Here is a 10,179-nt window from a genome sequence, read left to right on the forward strand (position 1 = left end):
TATTTACTGACGCAGAGATTTTGGTGCTAGTATTTATCTTTGTGCCTACAAAGCATGCCTGTGTAGCGCTACATATACTCGACAGCAGAAGTTAGTTGTGGCGGCACCCACCTACATTTTTCAGAAATCCCGCTTGCTTTGCACTCGATTCTAAGCCGCAGACGGTTTTTTGGATTACAAAAACCGGAAAAAAAGTGCGGCTTAGATTCGAGTAAATACGGTAGTGGCCTTACATTAGCAGTCGCCGTTTAAACAAGTAAAGTAATAAAGTTCCAAATAGATTAAGACTGTCAGTACTGGGATTCAAGCACAAAACCTTGTCTTTTGGGCCAATATTCTCCTTGACTGAGCTGTACAAGTACAATCTACCTTCACAACTTCAATTCTACCAGTCCTCTTACCAGCTGTTATTTACTGAAGTTGTCCCATATTTCTTCTACAACTAGCACTCCTAGAAATAGAGATACCGTAAATATATGCTTTAGCTATAACCTACGTACTGTATACAGAATTAAAGTTGTAAGTGTCTTAGCGAGAGCATTAATACCTAAGTTCCAGGTTCAAGTTCCCATCCAATCTGTCAGAAAGTTCAAACCAGAGTACACTCTACTGGAGAGTAAAAGATTAGATTTGAAAAAAACTTTGGTGGTCACAATATCTACCTAAAGCTTATTTTATTGAAAAAAGTCTTTGAAGAAATAAGCACGTAATCACAACAAGACATAACCTGCCAACTAAAAAGAAATGCAAATTAAATGTGACTTTTCACTTTCAGTAAATGAATTATAAGTTATCAAATACACTAATAAGCCTGTCCAGATCAATTCCTGTCAAACAAAATGAGAATATATTCCATTACTTCTCAAACGTAGTTGCAAATTGGTACTGGTTGACAACTCCACCACATTTTCATTCTTATTACATTTTCTTAGTTGCTAGTTCTTCTGTTCTATTTTGTTTTCTTCACATAGTTTGCATGTTCTTTAAGGTGTATTCTTTGACATTGTGTCACTAAGACAGATGCTCAAATGAATAAAAATGAATTTAATAAGAGTTGAAGGGCAATGGAATATTTGAAATAAAGCATGAAAAATACGGTCAAAACTTTGCACACAGTTCAACAGCATTGTAATGGGGTGAACTATGTTAAAAAGAAAGAGCATCTTTTAACAAATTTCTTTTAATTTTAGATTAAAATAGATATACAATGATTTATCTTTCCCACAGCGCAAAGTTCTCCCAATGACGTACAACAGCAGCTTGATCTATTGATTATCCAGATATGCTTTCATAAAAAATTAATTACTATCTTCATTTTACTCCAAAATCATTTCAATTAATTGTTCATCAGCACATTCTGATTCCACCAGCCGTTGCCGTGCACCCCAACGCAGGAGAGTTGGGACACCTGTGAGCAGAAGTCTGGAGTCTTTCCTGAATGGACTGTTTGGATCCTTCCACCTGAAAACAATTATGTTGATATTCATTAAGAAGACTACATTCTTACACATTTATAATCTGCAGCACATTAAACAATACTCATTGTCAGAGCTGAATTCACAAGTACGATCAAACATAAAGCAGAGACCTAGAAGGTGGAAACTTGTACTTTTGGTAGATTTGGAAAAAAAAAAAAAAAAGTAATTAGGAAACACAGAAGTCAAGCCAGCAACATTGTCACTAGAACAGTGTTTGTTTCTTTGTTGAGTTCAATTGGGTGAGAGGGATTGTTAATGTTCCTGTTTGCAACTGCTGTATAGCTGTATTTTGCAGTGATTTACATAACAGACATCATTATGTCATTGCTTTGGTTGCCAGTTACCATTAAATATTTTTTAGTACTCTATCCAACAAATTTTGCAGTGTTAGGAAGAAACAAGAAATTACTGATCAAAAAAGGAAAGAGGCCTTTCCCAGCTGAAGGCTTTGCTGAATATAAGTACAGAGTGAAATGTTTCTTTTAAGTAATTCCATTATTGATCACAAAATAGAAACGTTTTTGGTGGTGGGAGGAGGGATGGGGGCAGTTAAGTAGCTAGGTCACCACTATCTGACCTCTTTCCCTATTTTGTGTCATAAACCATCCTGACTGACATTTATGTTGAGCTAGTAACATTTGTTATGACATATACTTCCTCTTCAGTGGTTCATTGGGCTGAAGTGTTTGTGATCTGAAAGTGAGCTGCTCTGCAGTTGGTCTGACCTGAACGGCCTCCTCAACTATGACACACTTTGCTGCACTGAGGTACAGACTGCTTAAATGTTGCCCAAAAACTTTTAAATGGATGAATCAACAGCATGGTTCATCACACTTGTAATAAGCCTGATTCTGAATATCTTCCTATGTTCAAAAACAGCCAACTAAGTGTACAGTGCCCAGTTTTCTCTGTTCATGACCCATTCAATGGCTTTATTTAGAGTACTGCTCTGACTGGTAAAAGGATGCAGGTAGCAAATTACTCACAGAAACAGAAATCAGTAACTTCCTATAGAGCACTAAACAGAATCTGCGAGGACTGGAGAGCAGGACAAGAGATCTGTAGCAGTGTATAAGTTTGTGTTGTCACCAATGTGGAGGACACACAACAGGCTCACAACAACTAGGCTCCTGGGGCGCATCAATGTTGAGCCCGATGGCACGCTGTGCACATTTTTCTAAAAAATTAAGCTGCAGTTCGGAAAGTGATACTATTCATGCTGATTACATTGAAGCTCTTGATGCAGGTACGCAACTTGGATGGGTAATATCACCACCAACACCAAACGATGGCTATGGTCACAGACTGATCTCTAGTGCTGCCCAAGCCTAGATAAGGTTGGAAAGATGCAATCTGATTGCCAGCTAACAAAAGTCAATAAATGTATCATGACAATCTTCAGTAAAAGTGCACTTGTCAGTAGCATGGCTTTTCCATTGCGTGCTGGTGGTGATAACAGTTTGCATGATGAATGATAGGAACTGAATATGACGTATCGTGAGTCAGATGTGGGTAGCCAATCACATACCTCGTTTGTAACTTCCTACAATTTGTAAATTAAGTTAGCAGGTATTCTGCTTCATTAACAGCAATGTAAACTGAGCTATTAGGTCCCAAGCCAGCCATAACCTCGAGAGAGCTTGATGTATTCAGAAAAAAAAAAAAAAAAAAAAATACCTGTGACAACATAGATTACTAAATTGAGTGATTTTCATTGGCTACTATATATTACCAATTGACTGACTAAGAACAGTGACAGCAAATTACCACAGCAGCACACCACTGAACAGCTGTGGTACACTGTAAGTGCACTTTAGCACTGTCTCTTTATGTATTTAGATTGTTGACGTTATGTAAATAGGCAAGGTTCTGAGTTCGAGTCCATGTCTGACACACAGTTTTAATCTAACAAGACATTTCTTACTTATATGCATACTTACGGCAAAAAAGGCCTTGACTCAGACCAATATTTGTATTACATTAACAATACCCCAATACTGTATCAATAATAGATATAATTTTAATGAACAGACAACTCACTTTGCTCTTTCACCAACGCCAACATGAATAAAGTGAATGGCTAATGTTGACCTCTTGAGTACCTTATCGATAACAGGTTCAGCTGTTAACAAAAACAAAAAAAGGTTGCTGCAGCTTTCAATAGGCATAAAAATAAATCTAAGAGCGCTAAATGGTTTATTACAACAAACATTTTTAAATGAACACAAATTACACTAACATCCAAAAGCTTTATTAGAAATTCAGTAGGCTACTATAATACAGTGGAAGTAGAAAGATTCTCAAATTGTGGCAATATCTGCGTTGTGTAACATGACAAATTTTAAACAACAATTTTCACTAAGTTCTTTAACTTTTACTTCCTGTATTAACACAAATGTTTCCACTCATAAAACTTATTTTTAAATATGAGGAAGCGGATTAGTCCATACTCTGTATGTGACACCTGGATATATAGCACATAATTAACATTTATTTCATAAATTCCTATTGATCAAAATTTATTTAACAACTGTTGGTATCAAACTTGCAAATTAGTGACCCACGTTAATCTGTAGCAATGAGCGCTTGGCGAATGCAATGACAGAGGCCCATGTTCAAATACAAATAGAAATGTTAGCCATGCGGCCAAATGCGTAAGTTGACAGTGCCTAACTGGGTGATGTAAACAAACATCAATAATTCAACAACCCATGGCTGCAGAATCATTTTACGCTAAAAAAAAAATTACCGAGTCTATGGACCCATGAATAACAACTTCAATGAAAGAACACAACTATTCATACTCTTCGTAAAACCTCCAGATCTTTATAGTGAGTACCCTATATTACGCATGTAAATCAAAATTCGAGGAAAGGTTTATTTAAAGAATACGTTGCAAAACAAACGGCAATAAACGTCGCATCGAGCAGACAATGTTACACTTCAAAACAATGCGCACAAACAACCTCTAAGAATGCCAAAGCGGAGAAACATTACATACACACCTTCTACACAATCTGGACACCAGCTCTTTCCGTCAGAATCCTTTGAGCCGGAAAAGAGAACATATATCGGTTGTCCTGAGTCTTCCAATCGCTTAATCAATCCACAAAAATCGTCATAGCCTTCAGCGCTATGATGAGTAACCATCCTTTCTGCCGAAAATGATGTTGGGAAGAGCGAACACGTTTCCTTTTAATGTCGTTCGTTATCTAGATTAAAATGTTTACACTTTACAGCCTCACATGATTACACTTCACAGCTGACAATCATCGTTAACCAACCGCGATAAGCGCAGTCAAAGATTAAACTCATACCCAACAATTTCTTAATATACGAAATGGCACTTGCACAACACTCCACTGAGTTCGGCAGAACTGGCATCCGACAGAAACCGAACATGAAAATTTGGAGCGAATTTAAACATTACACTACGTTAAATGTCAATTTGTTACCACAACCTTTATTTGGCATTCCCATAGTCTGATTTGACAGCGAAACATAGGAAGTACCGTTGTTCATAGTAGTTATCACATCCAGTTGAGGGTGAGTTAAAGGCGTTGTGGGTATTATCAATGAAGACGAAATTTTTGGCTGTTGGAAAGGTCTGTGTTTTTTGTTTTCGTTAATATTCGAGCATGCTGCACCGAGCTGTAGTAGTAACTCAGTAAAACGCTCCAGGTTGTTCTGATTTCTAAGAGGCGAAAATCGGAACGAGAAATGGTTACAAAATTGTTGGAGAGAGAATAGGAAATGTGCTACTTATCACGTTCTATGAGGAAAGTAAGTCGATCGGTCCAAATTATTGCAGCTAGAGTCGTATTTTTCCATAGACTGTAAATGTATATAATTTATTTAATATTGTGACGTATGTACTCAAGCTGCAAGTGCAGTGCTGTACTGATGAATGTTATAAATTGCAGATTTAGTTTCATAGCTTTGCGCAAGTGAGAGAGTATAAGGCCGTGCTGTATGCAACTTAATTTTATTGTAATGCCATCCGTCCTGATATATCGGAACTGTGAACGTTATCGACTTTCTTGTCCTGACAAGACCGTATGTTGTCCCGACTTTGTAAAATATTGTTACGAGCTTGGCTCAAGTACTAAAGTTGTGCCATCTGTTAGCGCAACATGTAAATGCAGCCTCAGGTACTTTAATTTCTGTCAACAAAAACTTGTTTATTGAAATGGTGGTCTCGCAGATGGCGTTGCGTGTTGTGTATCCTGTATCGACGATGCGAATCAAAGTAATTAGACACCGTAAGGTAGGCCATTCCACACGTGAATGCGGCCAGGTTTCCCACAGTGCCTTCGACGCTGTGACATCCACAGATAGCAGGCAGTGTACGAGTAGCGCGTGTCAAATCAAGACGGAACGCGAGGTTAAATAATTATTGCAACAGTGTAGCGAAAGAGATGAGTAATTATGTAGTTGCAAACTGTAACAATTATGCCCGTAAATCTAGTGATATACCGTAATATATCATCGATTCCCTAAAAATGAGTGGGTAGCTCGTTGCAAGTGAGCAGATAAAATCAATGTTAATAATGCACGAATCTGCTAAATTTATTTTCTTCCAGAATATTACAAGTGTGATTCAAAGAATGAACTCCATGGTTTTCCGATAGAAAGGAAGCTGAAAGCAAGTGTAGTTCAATCGCAGCATTTACCAAACTGGCATGGAGATGTACGTATTGCTGAAAGCAACAGTGAAGCTGCTGAAAAGGTAAGCAATCTAAATATACTGCCATTTATTGTTGAACTGATTAAACTAAATCATAGTGTTGATTTCGTTAACTTAAATGTTCTCAAATGGTATGTATTTTATGTGTGGATACATGTCATTAATAAAACAGACAACATGTAACAAACAATTAACCACTTTTATTTGTTATTCCTGAAGGCTGCTCATGAGCGAGCTCTACGTTATGAAAATAGAGATGTGCAAAAGAGAACAGTTGGAGCCTTGGGATCTCTATCCCTAAAGGAGAAGAAAGTGGACCAAGTTACAAATACAGTGCTAATCTGTGAACTCACTGATTGAAGACTTTAAGGACAAAGCAATCAAAAGACTGAATAAAGGAATAGAATTTTTGAAGAACAAAACTGCAGTGTTAGAAATTACCCTAAAACAACGTGGTGCAGCCCTGAAATGGCTCAAAGCTGTCAGGCTCATGCTGTTAAAAAAGAGAAAATTAAGTACAACTGCGAAAGAAAGTGTGATAATGAGGAATTGTCGAAATGTTTCACTCCAGGACAAATTCGCTGTTTGTTACAAGGCAACAGACGGGTTAAATGGAGTTCCCAGCATATTGCCAATGCACTAACTTTAAAAGCCATTTCTCGAAAAGCTTATATGTATTTGAGAAGGCACAAGATTCGTTTGCCTTTCGTGCAATGCTTCAAAATTGGACTACAAATTTTAAGTGCAATCCAGGCACTTCGCAAGAAATTTTGACAGCAAAGATTCATACATTTACAGTGCTAGAAAAGAAAACTGTGCTGTGTTTTGACGAAATGAACACTAATGGCTGCATCTGCTATGATGCGACAGAAGACAAGATTTTAGGACCTTGCAGCAGTGTGCTAGTTGTGATGATTCGTGGTTTATGTAGATCTTGGAAGCAGCCAGTTTATTATGATTTTGAGGTGACAATGAACAGTAACCTGCTCCAAGACATAGTAATGAAAGCTGAATGTTCAGGGCTGCATGTTGTGGCTGTAACATGCGATATGGGAGGAAAAAATTCTAGAGTGTGGAATAAGCTTTGCGTCAACACATCGGAAAACTTTTTTCGCAAATCTGGGGAAAAAGGAAAGAAAGATCTGGGTTTTCTAAGACGTGCCTCACTTACTGTAGCTTCTTAGAAACCACTTTTCGGATGGAGTAGATCTACCTAAAGGAACTTCAGTAATGAGGAAATTAATTGCGAGCCTTTTAGACAGTCAGAAAGGAGACGTGCATATAGTGCACCACTTATCAGAAGCTCACATCAGTGTCACAGGTAGAGCATGACAAAATGTTAGGATGGCTGCTTGTTTATTTCCACACAGTTTGGCTAAAGTTCTGTTGTATGTTCTAGGAAACGAATGTGAAAGTATTTTCTTTGAATTAGTCAATGATGTGTTTGAAGTTCTGAATTCTAGAGTTCCCTTTGAGCATGGCACACCTCTACATAGTGGGTTCGGTCTGAATTTTCCAACCCAAGAGAACACATTCAATAGTTTCGAGATGTTTGCCATGAAATGCGCTTTGAGAACAGAAAGGGCTTGTTGCCGTTTCAAAAGGGGTTTATCATCGCTACTAGGCCTGTTCGGAGAAGGATGAAAAGATAAAGGAAGGTATAATCTAACATCTTGACTGAATCAAGACTGTCTGGAAAATTATTTTTTGAGAACTCAAGTCTTGGTGCTTTCTGTAACAATCCTTCAGCAGTCGAGGTCAAGCACAGAATTCAGCTTCTTTTTGTAACAGGAAATGGAGACCACGTACTGTTATCAAGCAGTGCATCATTTGCTGATAAGATAATCAGTGGTTAAGATGCTGCAGACACCTAAACGCACAATGACGAATTCATGAAATTCATTACCAGTGAACATTGTATTGTCTTGACAGAGAACAACCAAGTGAATGTTCAATGTCCAAGTAGTTGTCACATTGGACACATTACGGAAGAGGAAGAAGAATTCGTGAGAACAAATCCTTGGGATCATGAGCTGAAATGTGCTCAGTTCCTGGAACAAGTTCTGGTTCCTGGATGTCTACTATTCCTGAGAGGTCTTTTAAATCTGACAACAAACTGGGTGAACTCAATAAAACACTTTTAAATTATGTTTTCTGAGTTTCATGGATGTACCACTTCTAAATGTGACAGAGTAGTTAAAACTTCGACATCAATCATCAAAGCAATGTTTCTTCTGATGCACGAAGACATAATTAGCTTGTATGCTAGAACGAGAACATTTATCAGCATTAGGCATTTGAACAAAGAGAAGCAGTTGCAAGCAACGAAGAAGAACTCAACAAAGGAGAATTTGATGTGCGCAGCATCTCGACCAGGCAAAAACTGAAAATTCTCATCCCTTCACTCGCAACAGGTATTAATACAGGATGCTGGTATGTTCGTTTACCGAATTGAATTATTGCATCTATAGCTCGCATCATTTGGAAGGCGTCCCTATTTTCAGCCGTTTTTTGCATCCCCCACTATTATCTGCTGGCAGCCAATAAAGGCCCCCCACACAGGCTGCTGCATGCTTAACAATCACGCTTGCAGAAGCGTGCTTGCTCAAGCGTGCACAAATTCCTCGCGCCTCCACACGACTCAAGCACACACGTGGAAGCATCAGTTTGTTTACATTGGAAAATGTCGAGCACAGACGACGATGCCCTTGCTGTTGCATCCTTTTTGCTTGTTTTACGGAAGAAACAAAAGAGGAAACGCGATATGTGGAGTAAAGAGTGGCTTAAAAACGAAAATCGTATTCTCATACAAATTTACTGAGTGAAATGAAGATATATCCTCGTGATTAGCATAATTACCTCAGGATGAATGAGGAAACGTATGTGAATCTTTTGTCCCTCGTGACGGCTTGACTAAGAAACAGCATACAATCATGAGGGAAGCTATAACACCACATGAAAGGCTAACAACAACATTACGATTTTTCGCTACAAGATGGAGTTTGAAGACCTCAAATACACATCTGTAATTTCACCACATGCACTAAGTGTCATAGTGCCTGAAACCTGCCGTGCTATCTATGAGGTGCTTTCTTCAAGGTAAGTGAAACACTGTTTTCTCGTTATGAAGTTTTTCTCTGGCCACTGAATGTATTTTTGGTTTATGTTCTTTAACTTCTTGGAGGCAATACCTTATTGAGCTCATAGCATTTACAGTTCCTACTCTATAAATATTGTAATACTTATTCACGCTAAACTACTGCACATTTTTTGGACTGGAAATGAAAACATTTCATATGCTAGCAAACTATTTTTCATCAGTACATTCATGGCAATATTTTATCAGTCACCTATCTGTGTACCTCTTGCTTTTGTTTCAAGTGGTTTTTGCTGTACCATACAGCATAATTTTATTTAATGGGCATTTGATGACAGCTGTCTCTGTATCTTTTGCTTTAGTTTGAAATGGTTGTTGTAGTACCCAACTGCATTACTGTATTTGGCAGGCCTCTGGTGACAGTGAATTCAACTGGAAAATTACAGGTCACTCATTGCAAATATCTTGACATTTCAAAGCGAATCTTGAATACTGAAATAATAGTGTATGTCTTTACTTGATATTAACACTCGTATTTCTTTTGGCACTGCCTGCGGTTACCAAGATCATTACACATAGGAAAAATAATGTTTTAAGACTGGGTTAAAGCTAATCAGAAGGACAATGCAACTTTCTATAATTGTTAAAATATAATTTTACTCTAAAAGCACAAATGAACTGGTATTCAATGAAAAATGGTATTTTATTTTAATTTTTTTCTTGCAAAATGAATAACTTTACACATTAATTGTCACTGGTATTACTGACAAATGATGCGAGTGACTGTGAACTGCTTCTGCCCACTATTGCACAGTAATTACTGTACAGCAAAGTTGAGTCTGCACTCACATCGCAAATTGTGTGGGTGAGCTTCAACTGGCCCATTTCAGCCATGAATAGGGCATCATTTATAATTT

At 37.8% G+C, this 10,179-nt stretch overlaps 1 protein-coding gene across 1 annotated transcript; it reads right to left on the reverse strand.

Moving 5' to 3' along the window:
• Nucleotides 1-1,164: 1,164 nt before the first annotated feature.
• On the reverse strand, nt 1,165-4,797 carry LOC124550019 (thioredoxin domain-containing protein 17-like). Its single transcript, XM_047125281.1, has 3 exons — nt 4,484-4,797; nt 3,519-3,600; nt 1,165-1,461 (listed from the first exon to the last, which is right to left on the reverse strand). Exons 1-3 carry the CDS (start codon nt 4,626-4,628, stop codon nt 1,317-1,319), a joined length of 372 nt encoding a protein of 123 aa, XP_046981237.1. The 5' UTR covers nt 4,629-4,797; the 3' UTR covers nt 1,165-1,316.
• Nucleotides 4,798-10,179: the final 5,382 nt, after the last annotated feature.

This window comes from Schistocerca americana, chromosome 1 (genome assembly GCF_021461395.2).
Source record: "Schistocerca americana isolate TAMUIC-IGC-003095 chromosome 1, iqSchAmer2.1, whole genome shotgun sequence".
Taxonomy (NCBI): Eukaryota; Metazoa; Arthropoda; class Insecta; order Orthoptera; family Acrididae; genus Schistocerca; species Schistocerca americana.